This window comes from Polistes dominula, unplaced genomic scaffold, assembly GCF_049000335.1.
Source record: "Polistes dominula isolate Pdom_NZ unplaced genomic scaffold, Pdom_raw_medaka contig_23, whole genome shotgun sequence".
NCBI classification, from domain to species: Eukaryota; Metazoa; Arthropoda; class Insecta; order Hymenoptera; family Vespidae; genus Polistes; species Polistes dominula.
In genome coordinates this window covers 1,949,193-1,977,026 of record NW_028300963.1, presented here as the reverse complement: position 1 = coordinate 1,977,026, position 27,834 = coordinate 1,949,193, and the positions used below count along the sequence as shown (strand labels likewise).

Below are 27,834 nucleotides of genomic sequence, written 5' to 3'. Positions count from 1 at the left end.
CGGGAAGAGAACTACCAATGAAATTATAAGATATCAAAATAATCACACGTGATTGGTCAACTTCAATGATTGGATGTTTAAAGTAATCGAATGTTTCTATTGGTACTTAAGGCCAACGTTCTTATTGATACAAATTCAGAAGAAATTTATGAAAAAATTAAAAAATGAAACCCATTTTACTCAAAGTATTTTTCACGTGCATATCGTTATGGTTTGACGTTTGTGTATCTTGCACTGTGTAATTCAATTCATTTTTATATTTTTTATTCGTGCATGCGTGTTTTATTACAATTTGTTTCTGCAATATTACATTGCTATATTAATAAGAAAATAAATAAATAAATAAATAAATAAATAAATATAAATAACAATGTTAACGCCTGTATTTAGTATAACACAAACTGATGATGATGTTACGATTATTATTAATGCACCTTATGCTAATATTAAAGACACACAGATAGAAGTCGATGGAGATGATTTTAGATTTTATGCAGTTCCATATTATCTTAGGTAAAATATAAAAAATTCATGAAGTCTTATTGTTTACTTAAACTAATAACTATCATATACACTATCTTTTTTTCTGACACGTGTTTTTATTTCATATACAGACTCAAATTACCTGGAGAAATAGAAGAGACTTCTACATCCTCTGGAAGCTATGATTGTGATAAGGGTTGTTTCACTTTAAAATTTTCTAAGGTAAACAAAGGTGAATTTTTTCCTAATTTAGATATGATAACAACGTTATTATCATCGAAGCCTAAACATTCAATTGGACCAAAAATTGAAGTCATTGGTATGTTATTAAAGCAAGCTTTATTTTATGGAAAAATATTAAGCGTGCTGTTTATAAATGAAAATCTTTTTTTTTTTCAATGCAACAGGTAATCCTGCTTATTTAGAAAAAACAAATAAAGATTTGGAAGAAGATAATAAAGAGAAGGATGATAAAAAAGAAGACAATAAAGAAGAAGATAACAAAGAGAAAGATGATAAAAAAGCAAGTAATAAAGAAGAAAATAACGAAGAGGAAGATGATGAAGGAGAAGATGATAAAGAAGAGGATGATAAAGAAGCATCTAACAAATGGTATTTTCCTCAATCAATAGAACCAAGTAATAGTTCATGCTTATTGATAAATGCTCCTAATTATGGATTTGCAAATAAAATTACTGGCGCGTTAAAATCTTTCGAGGTACGTTAATATGATTTTTATAAAATACTTTACAGCATAAAAATGAATATTTAAATATTTATTAATAATTTATTTATAGTCTGCCTGGATTAAAGAAATTATAGATTTACCCACACCTGATATTACTCCTGAAGATGCACGTACAAAACTCCGAGAAAAAACAGAATCAAAAGATTTTAATGAAGACCATTACATGGCTGATTTTGTGGATATCGAATGTGTACAACCATATATTTCGTATAATCCACCATGGTGTAAATTAAAAAAAGAAGATATCCAATTTGATAAAAATGAAATCCAAATTTTGAAGGAACTTCCAAATAAAGAATATTTATTAGATGATAAAGAAATTAATATGGTACTTTTGGGTTTAGTCGATATTTTATACGCTAGTTGTTACAATCATAGAATAACAGATGGTGAAAATAATGTCGAAAGCGGATGGACGATTAACAAGCTTAGCTCAACTTTGTCTTGGTTTCAAGTATGTTTTTACTTTTGTTTTTTATATTATTTATCAATTTTTATATAGATTACATTTCTCTATTAATAACTTTGTATAAAATATTATTATTAGACTTTTGAAACTGCGGATGAAGTTATAAAAGCATGCATCAGAAGATCGCTTTGTTATCCTTTAGTAAGAAACTGGAGATTATCCATGGAAGTGTTCGAAGATGTTAAGCAAGTCATTACATTAGGTTTGATAATAAATTCTAATATATATTTAAACATTATATTTAAATTATATATTCAATAATAATATTTTGATTATCAACAGGAAGGAAATATATTATAAAGTTATTTTGCGAGATACATAGTCTATTTAATAATTCTCACGAGCCACGATATTTGTTGAATCAGTTGTATATCAAGGATTACCTTATTTGGTTGCAAGGAATTCCGGAATCTTTGACAGATACATTGATTCCTCAATTAAAAAGTGTAAGTTTATTATATAATAAAACTTTTAATAGAAATATTATATTATATGTGGATTCATAAATTTTACATTGTTTGTTTAATTAAAGGTATATCCATGTAAAGAATATATAGATTTGGAGTTAGAAGAAATAGAAGTAGCAATAAAGGTTACTTTAAAAGAAAACATAGTTATAGAAAATATAGTCGAAGATATAACGAAGCATGCAAAGAACTTAAATCTTAATCCTTCATCGAATAAGAAGGAAGAGTAAGTAAATGTTATTATTAAATATTATTAAATACAAAATAACAAAAGATAGTTGATACGTTTTAACATAATATTAAATATATAATGTGTGAATATTTTTTCAGAACGTCATCCATCAGCGACACTTCAAGTTCCGCCGATAGTAGTGATACAGACTCAGATTCAGACAGTAGTAGTTTTAGCAGTAGTTCTTCTAGCAGTTCTAGTGTAGATTCTGATGAAAGTAAAAGAGAATAAATTTTATTTTCATACTTATTGTGAACAGTTTTAAATAGATTCTTTTACTTTACTTCTCTCTGTTTTGAACTGTCTTTATAATAATCTTTAACCTCTTAGGCACGACTAAATGTTGCATGAGGCTGTTGTTTCGCAGAAAGGCATGGTTCAAGAAGAGTTACATTAAACTGTACAACTGCAGTATGAGTAAAACAATGCTGTTATCTACGCAAGTACACTGAAATGAAATTCTAAATTTAATTATAATTTAAATTCTTAAATAATAACTTCTTAAAGACTGATACACATACTGATATATAAGACTAGTATTTTGACAATTTACTTTAACAATTAATAATACAATTAGTTATAATAATAAATATTTAGCCATCTGCAAAAGCCACTATAGTGGAGTATTATTCTTAAAAAGGACATCTGTGAAAGCCACTATAGTCGTGCTTAAAAAATAAAACAGGGTTAGCCACTATAGTAGTGCTTAAAGGGTTAATAGTTTAATAGTTTCTTGCCATGTGTACCATTTATGGTACACGTCAAACTTGACCATAAATGGTACACGTCAAACTTGACCATAAATGGTACACGCAGACATATTCATCTAATGCACTGAAAATCAAATGACCTATACGACAAGTTAGGCAAAAACAGTTTGGCAGGGAACATATTAATATAAATTAACGAACAATTAGACTTATACAAACTTATATTTACATTTATTTTTAAAATAAATCACTGTCTTCATATATATATATACTTTTATTTTTTAAGTAAAGTAATAGAATGAAATGATGAATAAAATTAAAAATCACTTTTTTCTATTTCAGTTTCATTGTGGGAGGCGATCTCCATAATATTAGTAGCCATATCTGTACCCATATTCATGAAACTGATTAATTTAAATTATTTCACACATTTACGCAATATGTATATGTTAGCTTTTAAAATAATTATTTTACAATGTATACTTTTGGCTTTGAATTAAATCAAAGAAGAAATGATTTTTATTAATAATACGACTTTGTAGAAAATTTTTGTATATGTGTACATTTATTTATTTATTTATTTTTTTTTTTATTTATTTATATGATGATACTCTAAATTATTTTTATTCATTTCTTTAATGAATATACTCGATATATTAAAAAGATTTTTCATTGAATCAAAAGCGACGTGATGCCGAGACATTAAACGGAAGATAGAGGCATTTTTTATATTTAAGCGTAAAACAGAGGCTCCCTTGTTCTCGCATATTTCTAAACTCTCCGATTATCCTACGTTAGTTCATCGAAGTATTTGCATAGTAGAATATCAGTCAGCTTTTAACATTAGACAGTTCGTATTCGAATTTTTTTTTGTTATAATGAATCGTGATTTTTGTGACTACACTTCATTCCATTTATATATTTTTCTAATCTTATTATAGAAAATATTTTTTATGATAATATTTAAATTATAATATAAAAATTATAATTAGAGCTTACATGTATTGTAAAAAATGTTAGTGTCACATTGGAAAATATTTCTATTAATCAATGGAATTTCTTGTATCTTTGCAAAGTATTCCAAAGTAAGCAAATTACGATCAAATAATACTTTCAAGATACGTAACACCGATGAAATTGATTTAACAACAACAACAACAACAACAACTTGGAATTATGCCAAAGAAGATTATAATAACAATCAATATCTGCATAATAATTTAAAAAATGATAGCAAAATGATTCGACGAAAAGCGGACTTGTTGCCGCATCTTTTAAAGATCCACATAGATAATTTGAGAAATGAAACCAATGAGGTAAAAACAAATCATTCAAATTGATCTTGTTTCTAAAGATATTGTACAAATGATCATTTCACATTTCCCAGGTAGAACTCGTATTCCTCGTGGATGGATCTGGTTCGATTGGACTGCACAACTTCCGTAGTGAGCTTAATTTTGTGAAGAAACTTTTGTCTGAATTTACGGTAGAACCCTTGACAACAAGAGTTGCAATTGTCACTTTTGGAGGAAAAAGAAATATTAATCGTAACGTTGATCAAATATCTACAACTGGAAAGGACAATCACAAATGTTATTTACTTAACAAACAACTTAATAACATTAGTTATACCGGTGGTGGAACATATACGCGTGGTGCACTTTTCGAAGCTCTTGTTAGTAATCTAAAACATAATTGATATTTATTGGGAGAAAAATATATATTAATAAGATTATTTATATAACAGGATATTCTTGAAAAAGGTCGCAAAAAGGCTAAGAAAGTAATATTTCTCATAACCGATGGCTTCAGCAACGGTGGAGATCCACGTCCTATTGCCGATCATTTGAAGAACGCTGGTGTCATGATATTTACATTTGGAATACGTACTGGTAATATTAAGGAACTTCATGATATCGCTAGCAATCCTGAATACGCTCACAGTTACTTTTTGGATAGTTTTGCCGAATTCGAAGCATTGGCACGTCGTGCTTTGCATCATGGTGAGAATCAAAGTGTATTACTTATTACAGGAATGTGATTAATTGCAATAATATATAATGATCGTTTTTGTAGATTTAAAAACGGGAAAGTATGTGCCTATGGCAGTTAACAGCGATTGCGATATTTTATGTATGAACAATGAAATGTACAAAGTTAGAGAAAGTAATTGTTGCGATGATATAGCAATTTGTTCGTGCGGTGTAACAACTGGTCATTACGCTTGTATTTGCCCGGTTGGATTCTTTGGCTCTGGTTTTAAAGGTTCTTGCCAACGTCAGTATATGCTTGTTATTTTTATTATAATATTGTTAAGAATTATATTTCTTATAATTATTAATTATATATAGCATGTCCAAATGGAACTTACGCTTCCGGCTATATTTCTGGAGATTCAACGGCTATTTGTCTACCTTGTCCAGATGTTAACCATATAACTGTAAAGGTTCCTGCTACTACAGTGAAGGATTGTATTTGTGCTTCTGGATTTACTGCCGATGGGAGAAAATGTGAAGGTAATTGTTAAATTATTCAGTATATATTTATCTTGTAAAAGAAAGTTTCTAAGGATAGATAAAATTCAATATTTATTGAATCAAGCTTTTTCCAGGTGCAAGCATTGGTATATTTCCTTGTAGCAGAGTTTTAGTTTTCATAGGATACATCCTATCGATTGTATACGATCCGTATTTTTCTAATTGAAATTCTGGCTTCGTTGCTAGCCAACCATACTAACAAAAATATAATTTATATGAAAGTAATATAAATTAAATATTTAAATTGATTTCAAGTGATCGTACTTCACGATTGCTCGTTTCTGGTGTAGGTAAACAAGATCTTTCATCTTTGATAGATGAATCATCGGCAACTGCAACGTGTTGTTTCTCGTACAACTCTGCCATCTCTTTGTTTACGTTTCTATCAAATAATTACTGATAAAAATAACAATTACATATATATTGATCTTAATTAGAATCATTTTCATACTCGTATTCATCCAGCAAAGGACCATACGTTTGAAACCACATCATTTGCATAGCTCTTGTTTTCTTTATTTCTTCCTTTAAATTTCGAATTGCAGTAACGAAATCGCGGGGTTTGTTATCTCGCGCATCCATCGTTGAGATTTAATTAATGTCTATCCAGCGGACATGTGATTTAATTGATTGAATTAAATGTTATCTCAAAAACAAATGAAAATTATTATATTTTTATATATATGTATTCACATTTTGTATATACTTTTTTCTTTTAGTTATAACGTGTCCGAAATTTAAAGTACCAGAGAATGGATATTTGGTGAAAGCAAATGCCTGTAGCAACGTAGTGAACGCTGCTTGTGGTATAAGATGTAAAATAGGATTTCAATTGACTGGTGATAGCATTCGACTTTGTGGAAAGAATGGGATTTGGTCTGGCAATGAGGCACAGTGTTCAGGTAAGTTTAATAATTATCATATCTATGAATTAATTTTTTATTTTTTTAAATAAAAGGATGTCTAATTAATGCTAAAGAGAAAGTATTTAACAGTAAAGACTTGCCCAGCACTAAAAGCACCTCAACATGGACGTGTTCGTTGTCAAAATGACGACATTTATCAGGATCGGTTGAAAGAAAATTTAACTTCTTATCCCATTGATACACGATGCCAATTTAAATGTGATCTTGGATACCAATTGAGAGGAAGTAAAGTTAGAAATTGTTTGCCCCTTTCACATTGGGATGGTCTGGAAACAACTTGTAAACCGATTAAATGTGAACCTTTAAAACAATTAGCAAATGGTATGATTTTTCCTAAGAATTGCACTGGTCGTGAAAAATTATCCTTCACTATGAATTGTACTATCTCGTGCAAAAAAGGATACAAGTTAGAAGGACCACGAATTAGATCCTGTGGTGGTCGTGCAGGTGTTTGGTCACAACGCCGTACCGTCAATCGTTGCGTAGGTTGGTATTATTAATAAATTCATTGTTGATTTTTATTGAATTATTTTATTTATATTTTTTAGATAACACTCCACCAATTATTACCTGTCCTCCTTCTATAACTATAGAAAATTTACCGAGTAAAAATTATGCTTATGTTAACTGGACAATACCAGAAGCTATCGATAACGATAATGACTCTGTTGTTGTCTGGAGCAAACCACACATTGTTCTTCCACGAAAAATGAAAATTGGTACTCGTAATATCGTTTACGTAGCTCAAGATGCGAGTAGGAATAAAGCAAGATGTAAATTTCAAGTCAAAGTAATCGGTAAGTTGAAGAATCTATGTATTATAATAAAAATGAATTTATTTATGCAATAATATTTTTGATTCTTAAAGATAAGGAACCGCCGATGGTTGAAAATTGTGTAGACCCTCCAGTAATATTTACTGATCGTGAAACTGGAGCAATTAATATCAGCTGGAACGAGCCAGGATTTTATGACAATTCCAAATTACTAATACGAATTGAACAAAGTCATAAACCCGAAGATAACGTGTTTCCAATTGGTAAAACACAAATCGTATACAATGCTACCGATATGTACGGAAATATTGCGAATTGTGTATTAAATATCACTGTTAAAGGTAAAAGATAATTAAATATTTTATTAAATTCTATTATCAAATTACTTACGTGTAAACATGGTTTCAGATGTATGCAAAAATATTACCGTACCTTCAAACAAATCGACAAACAGCACGACTGTCTGCAGTGAAGGATATGAACTGGTGCAAGAAACAACATATCTTGGTTCTGCGAACGAGGATATGCAATTTAAATGTAACAAAGAAAATGGAACTTCAAATGATTATATTATGTCTGATTGCTTGGGTTGGTATATGTTATTTTATTTAAATATACTATTTAATTTATATGTTATGCTTATTTATTGTTAATTCTACAGAATCTGAACAACTAGAAACTGTATATGTAGAAGGAAATATAGCTCTCGAAGGAGATACTAAATCATTTTGTAATAACTCAACAAATTTACGGGAAGTGAGCAGCACATCTAAGTATTTAACGTTTAACAAATTTCTAGTTAAACTTATTGATTATTATTTCATTGACGTGTGTAGTTAACCGATCGCATTACCGAAGACTTAAGATCAAAACTAATTGATATCTGCAATAACGATGTCGAATGTAATCTCGTAAGTTTTGATCCTGAATGCAAAGACGACAATTTTACAAGGAAAAATTTGTATTCGAATTTGGTAAGGGTACGAAGGGATCATAAAAAAGATGAGGATAAATTAAAAAGAAAAAGAGATAAGATTGAAATTAAATTCAAATTCATTGGTACGTATAAACATTATCAATAAATTGTTCATCTTGTTAAAATATTCGAATTAATTATTATAGGAAAAATAATCAAAGAAAATCGCGACAATCCAAAAAAAGGATTGCAACAGTTAAGAGAAAAGATTGAATTGATGACACGTTCTGGAAAACTTGATTTATTCAATAATAAAACTAATCAAGAGATAGCTAAACTTGCATTTAATTTGCATGTTATATTTGGAGAGATACAAGACTTGTGTGAACCTGGAAGTCTACCTAGAAAACATACTTGCAGTGAGAAAAAGACATATTTTTTATTTCTAAATATATTTAGAAATTAATATAATCTAATTATTTTAAACTATTATAAATTATACTATTTATTTATTTTTGTTCTAGTTAAATGTCCTTTAGGTACTTTTCACGATACTTCTGCAAAACAATGTCGACCATGTCCTTTGGGAGAATATCAAGATGTAAATGGATCTATACAATGCAAAAAATGTCCTAAAAATACTTATACTAAAAGAATGCGTACGAAATCGTTACAAGATTGTATATGTAAGAGTATAATTAATATGAAAGAGTATAATTAATATTATATTAAATATTTATAATATTATTTATCTCTTCAGCTGTTTGTCAGCCAGGTTATTTTTCTAAACGTAGACATCATGGATCTGTTATATCTATAGAACCTTGTATGTCTTGCACTTTTGGTTTTTATCAACCAAAATATGGACAAAATACATGTTTACCATGTCCTACGAATTCAACTACACAAAATCGTGGTTCTGTAAATATAAATGAATGCATAGATCTTAATGCAATAAGAAATGATATTTGTTATACGAAGCCTTGTTTGAACGATGGTCAGTGTTTAGAAAATGAAGATGAAGATTTCAGTTGCGAATGTCGTGATTATTACATCGGTAAGAATATAAATGTTTATCATTTGAATTTTCATTTAATATAAATTTTCAATGATAATTTTTATTTAGGCACGCAATGTGAGATATTTCAAAATCCATGTAAATCTTCACCATGCTTAAACGAAGGATTATGCATTGCGAATGAAACTAATAAAGAAATGCCTTATTATTGCTCTTGCAAAAGTTCTTACACTGGAACGAACTGTGAGGTAAAAACATCGATTATTAATTATGAACAATTGACAAAAATGCAAAGAACATATTTTCTAATTTAATTTATAGATTTACATTGACGAATGTACTCATAATCCTTGTCAAAATGATGGAAAGTGTGTTAGCACAGAAAATGATTATGCATGTATATGTAAAGATGGTTTTGAAGGTAATTATGCATACACATTTTTAAATACTTTCATATATTTTAAATAGCTCCTTATAAAACTTTGTATCAATACTTTTAGGTTCTTTTTGTGAAACTTCTGTAAATTACTGCTATCCGATGCCTTGTGAAAAAGGATCAATATGTAACGCTGTAAATCAAACTTGGTACTGTTCTTGTACATCAGGATTTTTAGGTCGTCGTTGTAATTTATTACCATGCGATTGGCTTCCTTGTCATGAAAATTCAATTTGTATAAACATCAGAGAAAAAAATGCAACAAGAAATAGTTACAGGTTTGAATTTTAAACTGTTCAATGGGTTTACTTCATTATATCTTATATATGTGTATGTATTTTATTATTTTTAAAAGATGCGAATGTCCAATTGGATATACAGGAAGAGATTGCACACACAAAATTAATTATTGCAGTAGCTCACCTTGCAGAAATGGTGGACAATGTAAAAGTATATCTTTTAATTATACTTGTACATGTCCTCCAACATTTACAGGAAATAACTGTGAAATTGGTAAGCTCATAAAATATATTAAATTAATTTATTTAATAATTCTAAGTTGAAATTAAATTTTCAATGAAAGATTTTTTTTATTAACAAAGAATTGACATCTGATTATGTCATGCATTTTACGAGATCTAGTACAACTGATTATGTGATGATGAAAGGCCCAATTAAAAATATATCAGAGGTAATAAATTAATAAAAAAAATAAATATTAAGAAGCCTTCATATTTTATTATTTTTTAAATTTCTTTTAGTTGACTATTACTGTATGGTTGCAAACTCTGGATACTTTTAATTATGGCACTGTACTTTCATATGCAACGCATGAACAAGATAATGCATTTACAGTAACAGATTATAATGGGTAAGTCTTTTATAGGTTTTTTTTGTTATTTTAAAATCTCATCTCAAATGTTAAATAATAAATTTTGTATAGATTTGTATTATATATCAATGGACGAGCAATTGTAACTGATGTTAAAATTAATGATGGTTACTGGCATTTTCTTTGCATTACATGGGAAAATACTAATGGATCTTGGAATATTTTTCTTGATGGAATTCGTAAAGATACTGGTACAAATTTAGCAAAAGGTTTAACTATTCCAGGTAGATCTCTCTATTATATTTTTAATTTATTATTTGTTTATTAATTTCAAAAATTAAATTAATGTTATTCTTTTAGCTAATGGATCTTTCATTATTGGACAAGAACAAGATCGAATGGGTGGTGGTTTTTCTGAATCAGAATCATTCGTGGGTAATATTACATTACTAGATATTTGGGATTCAGTTTTTACAAATGATTATATAATGCACTTGTATGGAACATGCGAAAAATACTATGGAACTCTTTTTACATGGTCTCACATATTGGAACACGTTTATGGAAATATTATGGTGATAATATCATTTTTTATTTTCATAGTAAAAATATTCATTTTGATTTATTTATCATTGATTTCTTTTTTAGATTATAAACAGCCAATTTTGTCAGGGTTGTCCTGTACCAGTTGCACCATTTAAAGGGAACGTAAATACCACAGAAGATTTATTAGAAGCAACTTATTATTGTGATCCAGGATACGTACTTAAGTTTGATGGTAAAGAACAAAAAGTATTAAGAAGAAAATGTCTTAAAAATAGTGAATGGGAAGGTTCTGATACACCTAAATGTTCGAGTAAGATTTATCCAAATTATTTTTAACTGAGATCGTATTATAATTCAAGTTCTGTTTATATTTTTTTTATCATTTCTTTTTAGAAGTAAGATGTGGATTTCCTGGATATTTTCCACGTGGTTATATAAATGGCTGGTCTTACCTTTTTGGAGATGAAATTTATTATTCTTGTATTAATGGTTATGAGCTTCGTGGAAGCGTACGTCGAGTATGCAAATCTAATGGAAAATGGAGTGGATTACCACCCATTTGTATTGGTAAAATTTATATTATTTTAATGATTTAACAAATTTAGAAAATGTTGTACATAACATTATTGTATTAGGAGTAACATGTAAAAGTTTACTGGCACCAGAGCATGGGGACATAGAATATATAATAGAAGAAAATGAGAGAGATGATATCACAATTTTACAGGTATAACATATTCCTCGAAAAATAATGTTTAATATTAGAGTTCATTTTTATTTCATTGATATTTTATATAGGCAGGACAACAGATTGAATTTAAATGTGATCCCGGATTTCGTTTGGTTGGAGAAAAATATTTAACGTGTTTAGAAACTGGTGTATGGAATCATGATAATGCAGTTTGTATTCCTTATAGATGTCCACCACCAGCAAAGTAAATTTTTATATAAATTTTATTATATAATATATTTATTCTTTTGTTATTAATTAAATGTATCTTTTTTTTATAATATAGAATAGAGCATGGTTATATGAGAATAATTACTAAAGAAAAAGAAGAATCTTTAAGTTTGTCACAATTAAAAGAAAATATAACAGATGATCTTTTTACCAGAAACTATTCTTACGGTGATACTATAGGATATTTTTGTGATTCTGGTTACAAGTTTGAAAATATTAATGATTCTTCTAATACGTTTATTCTTCAATGTTCTAACGATGGTTTGTGGTCCAGTTATTTTCCAAAATGTGTTCTCATAAATTGTTCTTGGCCAAAACCGATAGAAGAAGGAAAGATATTTTTAAAAATAGATGGAAATTTGTCTTTGGAGATTCCAGCAATTCCAACAGAATTATATTCGATGCAACATTTTCATAATCAAGAATTAAAAAAGAATTTTATTCCTAAGACAGAAATTTTTGTTATTTGTAATACAGGATATAAATTAATTGGTGAAAATATTAGAATATGCAGTAACGAAGGAACTTGGATTCCAGATAATCAAAATTGTGAACCACGTAATTGCCCAATTTCAAATCATTTGATTTCCCGATTGTTTAATATCGATGAACTGTATAACGTGCAATATAAAACTGAACAAAAAGTAGAAAATGATAAAAATATAAGCAATTTTTATGGTAACATTAACTTTTATATAGAAGGAGATATTTATGGTAAAAGAATTATTATGACTTGTCAAAATAGTATGACTCATTCGAATGTTTTTACTATCAATGAAAAATTAAATATTACGTGGATTTGCGATGAAACTAGTCGATGGAAACTTGTGAATTTTTTACAACGCGATAATAAATTTATCCAAATACATGATGATTCGACAAATGAAATATGTGAAGAAGCATTGTGCGCTACACTCGTTAATATTAATAATATGAATGATTATAAAAATGTAACTAATATTTTTACATTTGCTTGTCAACAAAATTATGTTCTTGAAGGATCTGAAACATTAACGTGTCATTCGAATGGCACGTGGTCAACTATGCCTATATGTAAACGTAAGTAAAAAATTATAATTAAATAATTGTACAAAGAAAATTAATATTATTTTTTTCAGATATCACTTGTAAAAATCCACAACTACCATTTAATGCAGTATTAAAACTAAATGAAACTGATTATAATATTGGTGATATGATTCGTTATGAATGTACACCAGGATATCGAATATTTGGTCAATCAACTATAAAATGTCTTCCTAATGGAAAATGGTCCAAAATGCGGGGCAAGTGTTCTAGTAAGTTACAAATTAATTCAATAATTACATATTTTAACTTTAGTATTTACCAAGGACTATAATTTCTTCTTTTATAATATTTCCAGAAATATCATGCGGCAAACCAGTAGTACCACCTGGAGTAGTTATTAAAGGTCCATCCTATTTATTTAAAGAACAAGTTGTTTATATTTGCCCCAATGGTAAAAAGATAGGTACTATTACTTGTAACTCAGATGGAAAATGGAGTGATCCACCACAATGCGTTAATAAATAATTATGGATGATATATTACTAATATATAGAAATGATAATTAAATAAAACATATATAAAAATACGCAAGGAGAAACACGTAAACGGTCGTATATTTTTTTGCTTTTCTTTTTCTTTTTTCAATATTCATTTTTAGCAATGAATCTTTCATAATAATTATAATATCGTAATTATAATTATTAATTATTCTATATAATTATCAAAGTAAACATATATACATATATTTACATACACTATTACGCGTGTATATATATATTTATTTGTGTGCTAATTAACATGAATGATAAATGAGCATAAGTTCATATAAAAATATATTGAAAGTAAAAAAACTTTTGCTCATATACATTGATTTAAAACAATGTATATCTTTTTGTTCTTTTTTTTTTTTATCCAATATTAAAAATTAAATGTTTATAAAAATTTGTCAAAAATAATATTTCGTTGTCTATCAAATATAAGTATTTACTATAATTGTGTTATAGTTGTACAATGCAATGAACAATTAGAGATATATAATATATATATTCATATATATATTATTAAAATCACGAAAAATGTTTTCTATAGACATAGAAATGTGTAATTTTGTCTTTTTTTTTTTTTTTATTGTTATGTCTTTGTCAATGCCCTTCACTTGCATGCTTTTTGAAAAATTTAGATAAATTATTAGATCATAGCTTCCCATTTCTTTTTACGAAATTCGAATTCTTTAAATTTCCTTTCTTGGCACATCCTATGTTTCATACCATTTAATTCTAAATATAGGAATGTGTGCATTACATGGAGATGAAATATTGCATCAGACTATTAGAAGGAAGGGCAGTGAAAATATAAATATCATAAAATATCTTGATTTGAAAAACTTACATTCCAAAAAAATTATATCTATAAATATTATATAAATGAAGCACCATCTGATAATCCTTAATTTATATTCATTTAGCCTCGTCAGAATAAAAAAAAAAAAAAAAAAGAAAAGAGAACAAACGAAAGTAATTAAATAACTAGCATATTATTCTTGTTTTAAATTTGTTTTTAAATATTCTAACGATGTAACCGCTGAGTTATTTAAAAGCTGATAAAGATTTTCTTTTTAAAACTAATACAACATTCAAGAAAAGTTATCTGATTAGATAATTTCTAATATACTTTTGCAAATGAAACATTTTTTTTTTTTTTTTAAACAAAATAAAATTATATCGAACAAAAGTACATATATAAATATTAATTGTACACGTATTATAAATACTGCTATCAATTTTCCTGCAAAACAATGGAATAATGCACAATTTCAGTTATGATATCTTAATTATTTATTTATATCTCAGGATTCTCTTCAAAGCTCCGTTTTAGAACTGCTCGAATATTTAGGCTTAAGTTCTTCGATCCGTTTAATAAAATCTGTCTTTTCTATACATCCTTCGCACGATTCATCCCAATCATTTAATATTTTTTTCAAGTCTCTTACTTTTAACTTTTTCAAATCAACTGTTCTAAGATCTATTTGTTTTTCTGTAACCAAAGTACACAATGTTACACGATTACTATTGTTAATATTATCTCTAATATACGGTAACATTTTATTAAAATAATATATAAATACCAAATCTTAGATCACATATTTGTGCATCCTTTTTCTTTAGTTTTTCACATATTTTATCTGCTGGCATAGACCATGACAAAGGTTTACTAAGTTCTCCCAAAATCCCTGTTGCAGATTCTTCTAAACCACCTAAATAATAGCACTGACATACGAACAAGATTATGTCATTTTTATGACCACGATTTTATACATTATATATTATAAAATGATTTCTATTAAATAGTAATAATACTTACAAATCTGTTTTCTTTAGACTTTGTTGTTTTACAAAATTCTTTGAATTGTGATTCTATTTTTTTGTAATCGCTTTTAACATCACTCGTTAAAGTTTCAGCAAATTTATTTACAGTAACTACGCATACTGCAAAATCAAAATTTTCAAAATAAGTTGGTAAAGAGATAACACATTAATTGTAAATAAAATATAAAAAATATCGTCACTAATATATACATAAATAAATCACCTTCGCAATCTCCTTCTTTTAAAGCTGTAATAAACGATACCATGCTAAAAACCACAGTGATAGCGAACCACATTTTAATATCCATTTTTATAAATATATTCTGAAAAAAAAATTAATAAACCGTTTGATTATGACGTTAACAAAGACTTTTCTATTTTTAATGACATTTTCAAAATTAAATGCCGCTTTAATAGGTTAAGAAAAAACAGCAATGATACACAAAATACATACGATATAAACCAAATCGATTGATGTTTATTAAATAAACAATGGCTTTGGAACTTAATAATCTATTTGATTGAAACTTTTTATTCAAAGAAACACTATTTTAACAGATTCATCGAGCACACAGCGAACAAAACTTCATGCTACTTTCATACACGTTGGGTACTGTCAAAAATCCGGAAATAGACCTGGCGTCTTCTGATTGGTCTTCATTTAAAAATGATTTACGTCTATTTGACAACTAAAGAAAACAATCACGGGATATGTTAAGAATCAAATATCATTAATATTTTATAATTTTAATCATAATTATTAATTAAAAATTAATAGGAAGGTATTTTTCGTGTTTTCAAATTCACAAATCACGATAATACAAATATTCTTTAAATGACCATTCAGAAAGTGTTTACTAATAAACTTCAATCTGATTGGTCCTTCAGATATCGTATATAATTTCTTAACCAAACAATATTATTAATAAGAATTTTAATAATTACGTTGAATAAATCGTAATAAAATAAATATATATTAGATAGCGTAAATAATTTCATATTATATATTTGTATATGTATTTATGGTATATATATAAATATACGCTGCCAACTTGAACATATTTTTGTTTTACTTATCAACTTTTGGTAATACTTTGTTCATATTTTTGGTTAAGTTTTTGGCCGATCGATTATATAGTGTTATATAGATAAAAATATTATTAAAAGTGATAACATTTGAAAATTATTCTATTAATTTTTAAGTTTTTGTGATAGTGTGTTTAATGTGAGATGATAATTCATTTGTAACTTTAGTTGATATATATTTCTATAAAAAGAAACTGTGTGCATACACACCATGGCCGATTCATCTTACGAGAAAGGATTAACCGAACTTTCGAAAATGAAGGTGCGTTAATTAAATCTAAATAAATACTTTATTGCATTTTAATTTGTTCATTGTTAGAAGGAGCATCTATTTTTATATTAAAATTTATTTACTTTTCTATATCATTACGATTAAAAAATGTAACATTACAGTGAAATTAACTGTTACTATTTAGAAGTAAAATACATTCATTACAAATTTGTAATATTAATCAACAAATGTTTTTATCTTATTAGATTGCTAATTTGAAGGTAGAATTAAAACAAAGAGGTCTTCCTACAACAGGAAACAAAAATCAATTAGTTGAAAGACTTCAGCTAGCGATACATGGTGGTACGTAATGCAACACAACGTATACAATTTCTAAGCATAATAAGTATAAATATATTTATATATGTATGTTTATTTTATAGATAATGCGTTATCTTTGGATGAAACAACGGAGGAAATATTAGATGAAGATGCTGTTCTTGGTGTAATTGATAATACTATTCTACATAATAATATTTTAATACCCTTTTAATAGCCTATTTTAGTAGCCTTATGCTATCACAAAATATTTTTCAAATGATACATGAAACTTTCATTGCATTGTACAACTTTTTAGGATGAAGAAATAGAAGAATTATCAAGTAAACCAGATTCGCAAGAGATCAGCGAGAAGAGAAAATTATCTGTAGAAAGTAACGTGGGTAATGCCAAAAAAATAGTTTTAAATCGCAAGCCTGTAATCGAAGACGTTAAATTGGATGAAGTAGAGAAACATGAGACCGACACTAAATCTTCTGAGAATGCACTTCCTGAGAAAAAAATTATTAAATTATCGGAGCTTGGTACCAAGGAGGTAATTATTTATAAAATATATCTAACAGTTAATTTTGTTAACACATTTGAATTAATAATATTTTATTATGTATATATAACAGAGATTAGAAATGAGAGCAAAGAAATTTGGATTACCATTATCGGAAGCTGCAAAGAAGGAAGCTAGATCTGCAAGATTTAGTGTTAATAATCAAAATAACAAATCAGCTGCATCAGTAAAGACTCCCGTCGTAAGTTATCTTTTTTAAATCAAATATTTTATTATTAATTTATAATTTCGTTAATTATTTATTATTATTTTATGCATGTATATTTGTGTATGCAGCATACGACTTATGAGGTTTTGAAAAAACGTGCAGAAAGATTTGGAATGTCAGTTTCTAGTCTCATGGATAAGGTAATGATTGAAAATTATTTCTAATATTAATATCAAATAATATTTTAACGTATTTCTTTGTTAGGCTGAATTGGAAGCGCGAATAGAGAAGAGAAAAGCTAGATTTGGAGAGGTGAAACCAACTGAGAAAGTATTCCCTAATAAAGTCAAAATTGTTAAATGATATTCGTTGATGTATACGAAGACAGTAATTTAGATTATAACATATCTTGTTTTTTTTTTTTTTGCAATAAAATAATAAGATACTATAAAGGTGACGTATATCCATTTAATAACATTTTTTAAAAACAAAAAATTGAACAAGAAAGAAGACGTTTCAAAGATAACAGTATTATAATATGGATAAATGAATCTTACATACAATGATATACCTTGTAGTTTATTTGTAAAAGTTCTTTAAAAACTAAAAAATAATAATAAGCATATTGCAGTTTTCATTCTTTATCAATTAAAAAATAATATATTATCATTATTATTTTAATATGAAAAGAATTGCTATGTAAATAAAAAAACGCACATTTTTGAAGCTAAATACTCTCTCTTTTTACTAATAACTTAAAATAATATTAAACTAAGCTTTGAAATTTAATAAAGTATATATTATCATAAAAAGAAAATAATTAATAAATAATATTAGAGAAAAGTGAAAAAAAAAACGCAAATTATTAGACTATATATTATTAGTTGTAAGCAATATTACCTCCGTTGAAACATAAATTATGTTGTGTATTACTAAAGAACAAATTAATGTGAATGTAATGATTAAATATTAATTAATTACATAATAGTTATACGTATATATATATATATATATATATATATATTTTATATATTGTATAAATAAATGTAAAATAATCTTAAATAATAATTATTTCAAAAATATCCTTCATTGAATGAGAAAGCTACAATGTTTATTCGTCGAAATACAAACGACAATTATTATCACATTGTTAACATACACATTTCGATTTGAAGTTTAAATTAAACGCATATCGAAATAAAACCCTATGATTATTTTATATTAAAACTAAATTATTAACTAAATGGTATTTTAAACAAATGTAGTAGTATTATTCCATAAATAAAATGATTATATCAAATATAAAATTTATTAATTAATTACTTCTTGATTCGCTTAGTGAAACGTAGAATACCTATTGTACATATATGTAGCGGGAAATAATGAGTATTTCAAATTATTTAATATTGTTTGAATAATATTTAAATTATATACATTATCATTCGGAAGTATACAATGAGAAAAGATATACTAGTTTATATTTTCTCGGATATTATTGACCTATATAAATTTCGAGGATTATTATAGTCCTATTTAACCTACATAATTTCTAAGAAAAACATATGTTCTTAACACCATACTTGGTAGAATGTAAACATTCGCTTTCGTGTACGAAAAAAATAGTTCGAGTTTTTAACAGATGGCGTTCAAGACAATTGATGTTGTGTGATGTTAACAACGATTTGAGTAGAGGAGTACTGATTTATTTTATTATTAATTACAATGGAGGATGATCAAAAAAATAAAGCAATAAGTGGTATTCCTTTGTTAAAAACTAAAGCTGGTCCTAGAGACAAAGATTTATGGGTACAAAGATTAAAAGAAGAATATCAAGTGCTAATTACGGTAACGTCATATTTTACTTGGAAAAAATCATTGTTTCCATATGTTGAGTAATATTTAATAATATTTTTTAATGATTTTTAAGTTACAATTTAATATGTTATTAAAATAATCTATTTTTTTCTTTCTTTACAGTATGTCAAAAATAACAAGGAATCAAACAATGATTGGTTTCGTTTAGAATCAAATAAAGAAGGTACGAGATGGTTTGGAAAATGTTGGTTCATACAAGATTATTTAAAGTATGAATTTGAAGTGGAATTTGATGTTAGTATTTTATTTTTTATGTATATATATTTAATTATTTTTTTCTTATATTTGAGGTTAAAAAATGGAAGCATAATAATAGCGTTTAATTAATAGAAAATATTTCATTATATTATTAGATACCTGTAACATACCCTTTAACGGCACCTGAAATTACATTGCCTGAGTTGGATGGTAAGACAGCGAAGATGTACAGAGGTGGAAAAATTTGTTTGACAGATCATTTTAAACCATTATGGGCACGTAATGTACCAAAATTCGGTATTGCTCATGCTATGGCTCTTGGTGTACGTATATCAAATATTAATTTATAGTTTTTATATTACAATATTTTACACTTATTCTATAAGTTATTTTTACTTTTAAATTTTTATAGCTGGCACCATGGCTCGCTATAGAAATTCCTGAACTTATTAGAAGAAAACTAGTACATTATATAAAACCAGAGAGACCGTTAATAACACTTAAAACACCAGAAGATTGAAAGATAAAATAAATTCTTGTAATATATTTTAAATGATTTTCTGATTAAACTATTACATATATTTTTCAATATTTAAACAGTTTTGTATACATTATCAGTTTAAATAAATACTATCATATATATTTTAATATACATTTTTATTTATACAAATTTATTTATCTTCATCTACTTTTATCTTTGTATTATTCCTAATTATTTCATCAAGTTTGTGTAGATCTTTAAGAGATACCTGACCGGTACCTCGTTCAAGAGGTTTAGGTTGTGATGGATGTGGTTTCCACCCTAATAAATAAATAATTTGAAATGTACTAGGTATATAAGGAGTTCCATCGTCTCTTATTTTTCCATATAACTCATTGTATATTGCAGCAGCTGCCATTAAAGTGTCACGATTTAAATGAAGTTTGCGATTTTTTGAAGCATTGTTTTCCGCCATACCTGCATCAATATAACCAATAACAAAAGTACTAATTTTGAAATATTAATTTGTTTAATGAATGAACCTTTTAAATCCCACATTAGTTCAAACATGGAAGGATATCCTATTACTATTTCATCAGTGTCAATAGTCAGCATAGTAAAATTAGCTCTCATTAATAAAGATCCGATATCTCTGATCTCTGTGAAAGGAGATACATGTGGAGAAATTCCTCCTTCTCTTTCTAATTCTGCCAATTGTAAAGAACCTCTAGCAATGCAATATCAGAATTTGAGAAAAAAGAAAAAACGAGCAAAATATATATTTTATTGTACAAATAGATCAATCGATTAACCTTAATTCATATAATGTTTCTCCACCAAATATTGCAGCCATGAACACTCCGTCCTGTTTTAAACAATTATTAATACTTTTAAAGCATCCAGGCAAGTCATTTACCCAATGAAGACTAAGACAACTTATAACCATGTCTAAACTGTCCGGTTCATATATTAATTCTTCTTCATCAATGATTTTTCTTTCAACTTTAATTCCTTCATTAGTTTTAGCTTGGTGCAATGCAGTTTGACACATGTCAGTTAGAATTAATTCTTCTACGGATTCTTTAAAAATATTTTTAGATACATGACCACGTCCACAACCAAAATCTAAGGCTTTCTTAAAAGTTCTTTTTATATCAAATATTCTGTCTGCTAATCTGTATCCTACTTCATCTTTAAGGTAATCATATACATTAGCATCAGGAGAATTGGCAGCGCGTTCTCTTTGTAACAATTTAGCATTTCTATCAAAAATGTCCATGGTACTACCTGGTGGTAATGCAAATGTTGGAGTAAAAGTAGTTATATTACATGTACTATTGTAATTATTTAAATGGTTATATTGTAATTTAACACATAGATCACAACAGCCAAGTGTCATTTGCACTAAATGTTTTTGTTTTTTAAATAACACTGTTGAGATCATTGTTTTAATACGTAATTAATACGATGAAGAATGTTAACATAAAACAAATTTGTTTTTAAAAAATTATAATTATTACTTGTTAGAAGTTTAATATAATATACTATAATCTAAAATAATAATGTAAACTAATTTATTATAAATATGAAAAGATTTCTATCGGTACACATTAAACAGTTCTTAAATCAACAAATTCAGAAGTACATAAAGGCTCACAAGTCCACTTTTTTCCTATCAAGATATATTTTAGTTACTACCGTGACTACCAGTGGGCGATTGTAGGTACTTAACGAAATTACAATACAATACTATCAAACAATATAGTATTCTCTTTGATAGTATATAATAATATATATAGTACAGTTATATTTTATAATAGAAATTTAAATAATTATATTTCATTTTTAATGTATAAACATGTGTAATGTGTAAACTGTGTAAGTGAGATAAAATAGTCTGATATATGAATTGTCCAATCCGCAGATGCACTTTTTAAATTGAATTCTCTATTTATTTTTATCAAATCTCTATTTATCGTTGCAATAAAATTAAATTTAAACAGGTGATTTTAAATTAAAAAAAAAAAATTAAAAAAAAAATAAAGTAAAAGTACTAATATTAAATTAGCATAAAAAATAATATCTATTAATTATTATAGAATACTTTTAAAAAGAAACTTATATATAAAAGAAAAAGTGCAAATTTAATAAAATACGATAACAGTGAAAATTTTTAAAGATAAAAAAAAAGAGAGATTATTTAAATATTCAAAAAAAGACAATTGGGCTTCCAAATAAAATAATAAGGGAATTTAAATTTGTTGATTCGAACTAATTAAACACATATGCATCTTTATTGACGATATTAGACACAAATTTGGTGTCCAAAGAAGATGGAATGGTCCATCATCTTCAATTACAAAACAAATAAATGACAAGCAAAAAAAAAAATTAAATAAAAAATAAAATATAATTAAAAATACTTACGAGAATTTCAGAAATAACCTCAGGACATTTCGGAAAAAACCTACGAACTTTTCGATTTATTTTTTTATATAGAATCACCCCCTTTTCGCTTGTACCACCACTTACAGATCACCCTGTATAAAATAATCTCGTTATTTTAAAAATATTTGATAAAAGAAATAATAAAACAATTATTATATAGAATAAAATTAAAAAAAAAAATATCATGTGGGCAGATCACACGTGTTAGAAGTGAAACCTTCGAAAAACTAAGTTTCGAGAGAAAGAGACGACTGCAGAATATCAGGAGTAGGATAATTGTTGGGTTTATATGTTATAATATTATTATTATATTATTGTTATAAATTCAAAAATTATTATACGTTTTATTGAAAACATATATAAATAGATAAAATAATACACAGCAAGCAAGTTCTCAATTCAAAGAAATGAGACGAGTTGCTTCTGGTAACTAAAAAATGCATGGTAACTAAACACCTCTGTTAGAGTAGTAAACACCTCTATAACAAGGTTTTTTCCGAAAAGTAATGAGGTTTTTTCCGAAAAGTAGTGAGGTCTAGTAGAAGAAAAACTTTCCGATAAGTCCGTAGGGTCTTTCCGATAAGTCCGTAGGGTCTTTAATAAATAAAATAACTACAACGAAAACATGTATAATAAAGAGATGGATATAAATGATATGAACTAAGTGACTTGATTATAATTTAATTTGAATTTGTTTTTTCGTTGGTTGAAATTAGGTTGGAATTTGATAGAGGAATTGAAAATAAAAAGCTATAGTTGAGCACACTGGAATAGCGCGAATAAACGATCGAGAGGATAAGTTAGAGGTTCGAATCCAGCGTCGTTATCCCCACCGTTTATTCCGACCCTCTCGTTTTGCAGTCAACGACTCCACGGATGGTGCTGCACTTGCGTGCACTCTCGTGCATCGAGGACTACGTACTACGGTGGTTGTGCATACACAACAGACGCAATAGAAAGGTGCAAGCTATTTCTCAGAGTCCGTAGAGACTGAGGTTGAGAGGGGGCCAGTTGTTGTTGTCGACGATCTATCGATAAGTCGAATTTAGAAGTGATATTATGTAAGAAACGTTCGAGAATTTACAGAACGTTCTACCACTTGGTGTTTTAACTTCGAATACACATTTTATTTGAAGAACATTCCACGTAAAACGATTTACATTCTCTTTGATTATAATGAACTAAGTCGTAAATCGTTATTCTGTAATTAGCATGCCGTTTGCGTGTATTATCTGGATGGCTTCCAAATTTAGGATTCCACGAATGTTTCCACGTATCGTAGAATTAACTTACACGATTTATTTTCATTACAGATCCCTCGATACTCTTGTGGATACTTACGAGTTATTGGTAATTTAACAAGATCATATAACTTGCTACGAGAATCGCAAGTCTAATAATAATAATAATAGGAAGAAGAAGAAGAAGAAAAAATAAATAATAAGACTGGCTAGGGCCCACTAAAGACCCAACTATCTATCGTATACTTAGCAAGATCGTTTTCTTTCAACACTCGTCTAGATTCTTTTATATCCTGCCCTCCTTCATCCGGTTGATCTCCATTTCAGGAAGAAGAAGAAGCCTTACAAGTACCCAACTTACTTACCACCTTTCTTGAAAGGTATGAGAGAGAAATGGTGGTACTCTTTGAAGAAGAAAGAGAAAAAGAAAATAAAAAAAAAAAAAAGAAAAATAATAATAATATAAAGGAGTGATTATAGAAACGAATTTCAATCTCCTTTTTACCTTCGACTTACATATATACATACATCCATATACATATATACATACTTTTCTCTCGTCATCCTGTTTCCCTCTTTCCTCTCTCATTACCTTTTGTCTCCTTGTCGGTTTTCTTCCTACGTAGTAGTAAACCCCCCACCCCAATGTATCCCACGGATCCCTCTCTGTCCCTGGCACTTCCTGTGTTCCGCCACGTTCACCTGTGCCCGCCAGCAGCACACCGCTACCATCACACCACCTTACCACCACCTGCCTTCGTAAAACCACCTAGGCGCGAGACACCAGGGGAACCTGGCTGGCTATGCCATGTCCTAGGGAGAGTAGAGGACTTTAGTTTCAGACTTGGTATATCAGTTCTCGTATCGCCTACTAACGAGCGTGCGTGTGTATGTGAATGTGTCCCTTGTGCCAAAGCCATAAGTTCCTTTACCTCTCTCTTCTCTGGAAACTTTAACGCAGTCAATGTTAAGCTACCGTTGACTTCGTACTTCATCCTGAGTTTTGTTCCCTTTTATAATTCGTTTTATACTTCTCAAAACAATCATTCTTTTAGTTATATATATCTTATCTATAATTTTACTAAATATATACCTCGTGGACACGTGCAATCGTTGGACTCTCGTCGAGCGGGCTTTTATTATTGATCAAATCCACTTGTTGCATCTCTCAACAACCCGTTACGAAAACTTTTATTACCCTATGTACTTTGTGTTACTTCCCTGACGTACGATAATAATAAGAGTGTGTGGATTTTCAACGATTACCACTCGACGCGTGGTAAGTTTATTTGTAATCGTAGCGTATATATTCTAACAAATCATGCTACGTTGTTAAGAAATATTCCATTTAATGGATTATTATTATTATTACTATATTTTAGTAATAATAAATGTATATATAATTTAATAATAATTAATTACATTATTTTATATATAAATATAATTATATTATATATAATTATTATTGCTATATTTTATTATTACTATTATATCATTGTTTTTATAGGAATTTGGGAAAAACGTTGGATTTAATTATCGTATGAGATATTTATCTCATACAACTTTCTTTTTTCAAAAATATTTTCTCTCAACGAACATCATCGCAGTCGCATTAGGATGACATTCGATTACCTTGTTCGGTAAGTCAATAATTTTATGTATATTCATTTTATTTATATCCTTTGACGATTAATCTGATCATTGTCGTAAACGAATTGATTTATCTATTTATAAATATTATTATAAAAATTATTATAAATATTATTTCAAGGATCAAAAGAGATAAAATTGATCTTAGAAACATCTTTGAGTAGAGTCAGACAATTTTGATTTGAAATACAAATTCGTGTGCATTGTATATTCGTGTCAGGTAGAAAAAGCTATAGCGTATCAATGGACAGGTTGTAAGTGTGTACGTGTAAGAACGGATCAGTCTTCACGTGCACGTGTCTTCAAGTTTCCTTCCTTTGGATTTGGGATACTGATATTGGATACTAATCAATACGAATGTATTTCGTTAGTATGTATAAAATGAAATAAAAGAAAATTTATGAAATAAATTCTCAAGTAAACTAAAAAGAAGAGAGAGAGAGAGAGAGAGAGAGAGAGAGAGAGAGAGAGATAGAGAAAGAAGTTCAATTCTAACATAAAATAAACTGTTATAAATAAGTTCTTTGTACTCATATTTCTGATATTATTTGAAACATCTGTATAAGTTTATAAATAACACTAAAATAACTTGCACTTGTGACTTTAACATTTCTATATGATAACCTTAAAGATCATTGTGAAATAATTCTTTGATAATATTGTACACAATGTCTTTCGTTTCATTGCAAGTATAGCAAGCATAATGAAAAAAAATATATATATATATATATATATATATATAACGGGAAGATCGGGTAAACATAAGTATGCAATTAACGATTGGTTGGTTACATTAGTATCTCGAGTTTGTTGTATTGTACATATAATGTATGTAAGTATTGAAAATCATATATTATACGAGTTGGTGAACTTCGTTCTTTATGATGATGATGATGATGATGATGATGATGCTGTTAATGATTACTATTATCATTATTATTTTTATTACTATTGTTATTATTATTATTATTATTATTATTAATTGAAGAGACTAGGAAAGTTTTCTATAAAAGGCAAGCTTAAGGAGGTCACACGTATTTACACACGCCCACGAAACTGTTTACCTATCAAACGTAGCTGCCTTGTGGCAACGGCGGCTACCATAAACGCGACCCAGCACGTTATTGCCGTTTATCTATTTCTGTTTCTTAATGCGTTGCTTACGTACCTTTGGAATTTTCTGCTAAATCTGTCTCTTGAGAAACAAAAGAATTTCTTTTTTTTCTTCGACAAAACAAAGACACTTTTTTTTAAAACTTTATCATTAAAGTTATACTTAAAAAAATTTTTTAAATATAATTTGATATTTTATTTGATAATAAATGGGTTGTTAATTAATATTAGAAGTACCGACAATTGACGACGTAGGTATCTTTACTATAACTAGTCAAAATGACTGGTCTTTAAAAAAGATGTAAAAGTAAAATATTTTTATATTTATTGACTTATTATTATTATTTTATAAAATGAACTCCATGTTCTGAGATCTTAAAAACTATATAATAATAATAAGTACAATAATGAAGAATATTTGGTATCAAAATATTATAATATATTATATTATAATATATTAATAATATTAATTATTTTTTAAATAAATTACTTTAATTAATTAATTAATTATTACTAATATATAAATAATAATATAATATAATATTATATAATAATATATTATTACTTAATTATTTTATATAATTATATATTAATAATATATTATATAATTAATAATAAAATAAATAATAGGTTATATTAAAAAGGTTTATTTAAGGAAGTAATAGAAATGAAAAATGTTTTAGATTAAGAAACTAAAAGACAATTATTTCGATTTGTTGAATAACTTGAAGTAAAATTAATTATTATTTCAATATTTTTTTCAATCATAGCTGTATATTGGTATTGTAATAAAAAGTTAGGTTATATATATAGTATTTTAATAGAAAAGTGAAACGAAGTTCTTTGTTTTTTTCCTTTTTTTTTTTTTTATTAATTATTAATCTTGCATAAGATAAAATCTATTCGAAAATAATTATTTTATTTAATAATTTCTAATTCGAGAGGAATTTAAATAAAAATGAAACAACTATAAACATAAAAAATTCATGAGAAATATCGAGAAACAATAAAAAGGTAAAGAAGGTAA

General features: G+C 27.4%; 8 protein-coding genes across 13 annotated transcripts in view; 5 read left to right on the top strand and 3 right to left on the bottom strand.

The window, feature by feature from the left end:
• Nucleotides 1-128: 128 nt before the first annotated feature.
• LOC107065195 (protein SHQ1 homolog) lies at nucleotides 129-4,371 on the top strand. Of its 3 annotated transcripts, none has more exons than XM_089172800.1 (9): nucleotides 129-513; nucleotides 615-802; nucleotides 891-1,201; nucleotides 1,281-1,685; nucleotides 1,779-1,902; nucleotides 1,983-2,146; nucleotides 2,233-2,393; nucleotides 2,498-2,616; nucleotides 4,186-4,232. In XM_089172800.1, the coding sequence occupies exons 1-9, from the start codon at nucleotides 371-373 to the stop codon at nucleotides 4,215-4,217; spliced, it is 1,647 nt and encodes a 548-aa protein (XP_089028926.1). In that variant the 5' UTR covers nucleotides 129-370; the 3' UTR covers nucleotides 4,218-4,232. The 3 variants fall into 3 exon arrangements, with proteins under 3 accessions (XP_089028926.1, XP_089028928.1, XP_089028927.1); XM_089172802.1 differs by having other exon boundaries at nucleotides 130-513; nucleotides 4,228-4,371; XM_089172801.1 differs by lacking the exon at nucleotides 4,186-4,232 and having other exon boundaries at nucleotides 130-513; nucleotides 2,498-3,374.
• On the top strand, nucleotides 2,535-13,692 carry LOC107065305 (sushi, von Willebrand factor type A, EGF and pentraxin domain-containing protein 1). Of its 4 annotated transcripts, none has more exons than XM_089172799.1 (31): nucleotides 2,535-2,616; nucleotides 4,228-4,425; nucleotides 4,497-4,784; nucleotides 4,857-5,112; nucleotides 5,186-5,386; nucleotides 5,461-5,625; nucleotides 6,366-6,548; nucleotides 6,642-7,058; nucleotides 7,121-7,369; nucleotides 7,441-7,689; nucleotides 7,757-7,936; nucleotides 8,010-8,104; nucleotides 8,185-8,407; nucleotides 8,471-8,683; nucleotides 8,789-8,950; nucleotides 9,025-9,321; nucleotides 9,391-9,530; nucleotides 9,604-9,703; nucleotides 9,783-9,996; nucleotides 10,074-10,231; nucleotides 10,321-10,409; nucleotides 10,480-10,589; nucleotides 10,662-10,834; nucleotides 10,911-11,125; nucleotides 11,199-11,406; nucleotides 11,490-11,663; nucleotides 11,732-11,823; nucleotides 11,895-12,031; nucleotides 12,113-13,116; nucleotides 13,176-13,355; nucleotides 13,442-13,692. In XM_089172799.1, the coding sequence occupies exons 1-31, from the start codon at nucleotides 2,611-2,613 to the stop codon at nucleotides 13,609-13,611; spliced, it is 6,546 nt and encodes a 2,181-aa protein (XP_089028925.1). In that variant the 5' UTR covers nucleotides 2,535-2,610; the 3' UTR covers nucleotides 13,612-13,692. The 4 variants fall into 4 exon arrangements, with proteins under 4 accessions (XP_089028925.1, XP_089028924.1, XP_015174372.2 ...); XM_089172798.1 differs by having other exon boundaries at nucleotides 2,544-2,616; nucleotides 4,186-4,425; XM_015318886.2 differs by lacking the exon at nucleotides 2,535-2,616 and adding an exon at nucleotides 2,713-2,842 and having other exon boundaries at nucleotides 4,186-4,425.
• LOC149032503 (uncharacterized) lies at nucleotides 5,641-6,359 on the bottom strand. Its single transcript, XM_089172803.1, has 3 exons — nucleotides 6,098-6,359; nucleotides 5,911-6,028; nucleotides 5,641-5,841 (listed from the first exon to the last, which is right to left on the bottom strand). The coding sequence occupies exons 1-3, from the start codon at nucleotides 6,226-6,228 to the stop codon at nucleotides 5,698-5,700; spliced, it is 393 nt and encodes a 130-aa protein (XP_089028929.1). The 5' UTR covers nucleotides 6,229-6,359; the 3' UTR covers nucleotides 5,641-5,697.
• A 1,211-nt stretch (nucleotides 13,693-14,903) lies between the features above and the next one.
• Manf (mesencephalic astrocyte-derived neurotrophic factor) lies at nucleotides 14,904-16,072 on the bottom strand. The gene is made up of 5 exons (XM_015318653.2): nucleotides 15,907-16,072; nucleotides 15,676-15,775; nucleotides 15,448-15,572; nucleotides 15,212-15,353; nucleotides 14,904-15,120 (listed from the first exon to the last, which is right to left on the bottom strand). Exons 2-5 carry the CDS (start codon nucleotides 15,758-15,760, stop codon nucleotides 14,945-14,947), a joined length of 528 nt encoding a protein of 175 aa, XP_015174139.2. The 5' UTR covers nucleotides 15,761-15,775; nucleotides 15,907-16,072; the 3' UTR covers nucleotides 14,904-14,944.
• Nucleotides 16,073-16,520: 448 nt separating this feature from the next.
• Nucleotides 16,521-18,242, top strand: LOC107065200 (SAP domain-containing ribonucleoprotein). Its single transcript, XM_015318652.2, has 7 exons — nucleotides 16,521-16,800; nucleotides 17,016-17,112; nucleotides 17,193-17,254; nucleotides 17,387-17,623; nucleotides 17,706-17,834; nucleotides 17,930-18,001; nucleotides 18,066-18,242. The coding sequence occupies exons 1-7, from the start codon at nucleotides 16,750-16,752 to the stop codon at nucleotides 18,162-18,164; spliced, it is 747 nt and encodes a 248-aa protein (XP_015174138.1). The 5' UTR covers nucleotides 16,521-16,749; the 3' UTR covers nucleotides 18,165-18,242.
• Nucleotides 18,243-19,448: 1,206 nt separating this feature from the next.
• On the top strand, nucleotides 19,449-20,526 carry Ufc1 (Ubiquitin-fold modifier conjugating enzyme 1). Its single transcript, XM_015318923.2, has 4 exons — nucleotides 19,449-19,646; nucleotides 19,779-19,910; nucleotides 20,030-20,197; nucleotides 20,287-20,526. Exons 1-4 carry the CDS (start codon nucleotides 19,524-19,526, stop codon nucleotides 20,392-20,394), a joined length of 531 nt encoding a protein of 176 aa, XP_015174409.1. The 5' UTR covers nucleotides 19,449-19,523; the 3' UTR covers nucleotides 20,395-20,526.
• On the bottom strand, nucleotides 20,431-22,014 carry LOC107065333 (arginine-hydroxylase NDUFAF5, mitochondrial). Its single transcript, XM_015318924.2, has 3 exons — nucleotides 21,168-22,014; nucleotides 20,898-21,082; nucleotides 20,431-20,832 (listed from the first exon to the last, which is right to left on the bottom strand). The coding sequence occupies exons 1-3, from the start codon at nucleotides 21,797-21,799 to the stop codon at nucleotides 20,546-20,548; spliced, it is 1,104 nt and encodes a 367-aa protein (XP_015174410.1). The 5' UTR covers nucleotides 21,800-22,014; the 3' UTR covers nucleotides 20,431-20,545.
• A 2,773-nt stretch (nucleotides 22,015-24,787) lies between these two features.
• Nucleotides 24,788-27,834, top strand: part of Traf4 (TNF receptor associated factor 4) — a 33,204-nt gene continuing 30,157 nt past the window's right edge. The window contains exons 1-2 of the mRNA XM_015318945.2: nucleotides 24,788-25,323; nucleotides 25,552-25,684. The gene's annotated coding sequence lies outside the window, so the exon portion shown is untranslated. The remainder of the gene's footprint in view (nucleotides 25,324-25,551; nucleotides 25,685-27,834) is intronic.

What these genes read in the sequence shown, in the direction of transcription:
- LOC107065195 (XM_089172800.1), top strand. Translation starts at nt 371, where the DNA reads ATGTTAACGCCTGTATTTAGTATAACACAAACTGATGATGATGTTACG. An exon ending in TAAGCAAGTCATTACATTAG is followed by an intron (nt 1,903 to 1,982) that starts GTTTGATAATAA and finishes GATTATCAACAG; the next exon opens with GAAGGAAATATATTATAAAG. An exon ending in TAGTGTAGATTCTGATGAAA is followed by an intron (nt 2,617 to 4,185) that starts GTAAAAGAGAAT and finishes ATCTTTGCAAAG; the next exon opens with TATTCCAAAGTAAGCAAATT.
- LOC107065305 (XM_015318886.2), top strand. Translation starts at nt 2,747, where the DNA reads ATGAGGCTGTTGTTTCGCAGAAAGGCATGGTTCAAGAAGAGTTACATT. An exon ending in CAATGCTGTTATCTACGCAA is followed by an intron (nt 2,843 to 4,185) that starts GTACACTGAAAT and finishes ATCTTTGCAAAG; the next exon opens with TATTCCAAAGTAAGCAAATT. An exon ending in ACCTAGAAAACATACTTGCA is followed by an intron (nt 8,684 to 8,788) that starts GTGAGAAAAAGA and finishes TTTTTGTTCTAG; the next exon opens with TTAAATGTCCTTTAGGTACT.
- LOC149032503 (XM_089172803.1), bottom strand. Translation starts at nt 6,228, where the DNA reads ATGGATGCGCGAGATAACAAACCCCGCGATTTCGTTACTGCAATTCGA. An exon ending in CCTTTGCTGGATGAATACGA is followed by an intron (nt 6,029 to 6,097) that starts GTATGAAAATGA and finishes ATTATTTGATAG; the next exon opens with AAACGTAAACAAAGAGATGG. An exon ending in CAGAAACGAGCAATCGTGAA is followed by an intron (nt 5,842 to 5,910) that starts GTACGATCACTT and finishes TATTTTTGTTAG; the next exon opens with TATGGTTGGCTAGCAACGAA.
- Manf (XM_015318653.2), bottom strand. Translation starts at nt 15,760, where the DNA reads ATGGATATTAAAATGTGGTTCGCTATCACTGTGGTTTTTAGCATGGTA. An exon ending in AGTCTAAAGAAAACAGATTT is followed by an intron (nt 15,354 to 15,447) that starts GTAAGTATTATT and finishes TTCGTATGTCAG; the next exon opens with TGCTATTATTTAGGTGGTTT. An exon ending in AATATGTGATCTAAGATTTG is followed by an intron (nt 15,121 to 15,211) that starts GTATTTATATAT and finishes CTTTGGTTACAG; the next exon opens with AAAAACAAATAGATCTTAGA.
- LOC107065200 (XM_015318652.2), top strand. Translation starts at nt 16,750, where the DNA reads ATGGCCGATTCATCTTACGAGAAAGGATTAACCGAACTTTCGAAAATG. An exon ending in CGGAGCTTGGTACCAAGGAG is followed by an intron (nt 17,624 to 17,705) that starts GTAATTATTTAT and finishes TATATATAACAG; the next exon opens with AGATTAGAAATGAGAGCAAA. An exon ending in CATCAGTAAAGACTCCCGTC is followed by an intron (nt 17,835 to 17,929) that starts GTAAGTTATCTT and finishes TTGTGTATGCAG; the next exon opens with CATACGACTTATGAGGTTTT.
- Ufc1 (XM_015318923.2), top strand. Translation starts at nt 19,524, where the DNA reads ATGGAGGATGATCAAAAAAATAAAGCAATAAGTGGTATTCCTTTGTTA. An exon ending in AATATCAAGTGCTAATTACG is followed by an intron (nt 19,647 to 19,778) that starts GTAACGTCATAT and finishes CTTTCTTTACAG; the next exon opens with TATGTCAAAAATAACAAGGA. An exon ending in CTCATGCTATGGCTCTTGGT is followed by an intron (nt 20,198 to 20,286) that starts GTACGTATATCA and finishes AAATTTTTATAG; the next exon opens with CTGGCACCATGGCTCGCTAT.
- LOC107065333 (XM_015318924.2), bottom strand. Translation starts at nt 21,799, where the DNA reads ATGATCTCAACAGTGTTATTTAAAAAACAAAAACATTTAGTGCAAATG. An exon ending in GAAACATTATATGAATTAAG is followed by an intron (nt 21,083 to 21,167) that starts GTTAATCGATTG and finishes TTGCATTGCTAG; the next exon opens with AGGTTCTTTACAATTGGCAG. An exon ending in ACTAATGTGGGATTTAAAAG is followed by an intron (nt 20,833 to 20,897) that starts GTTCATTCATTA and finishes ATATTGATGCAG; the next exon opens with GTATGGCGGAAAACAATGCT.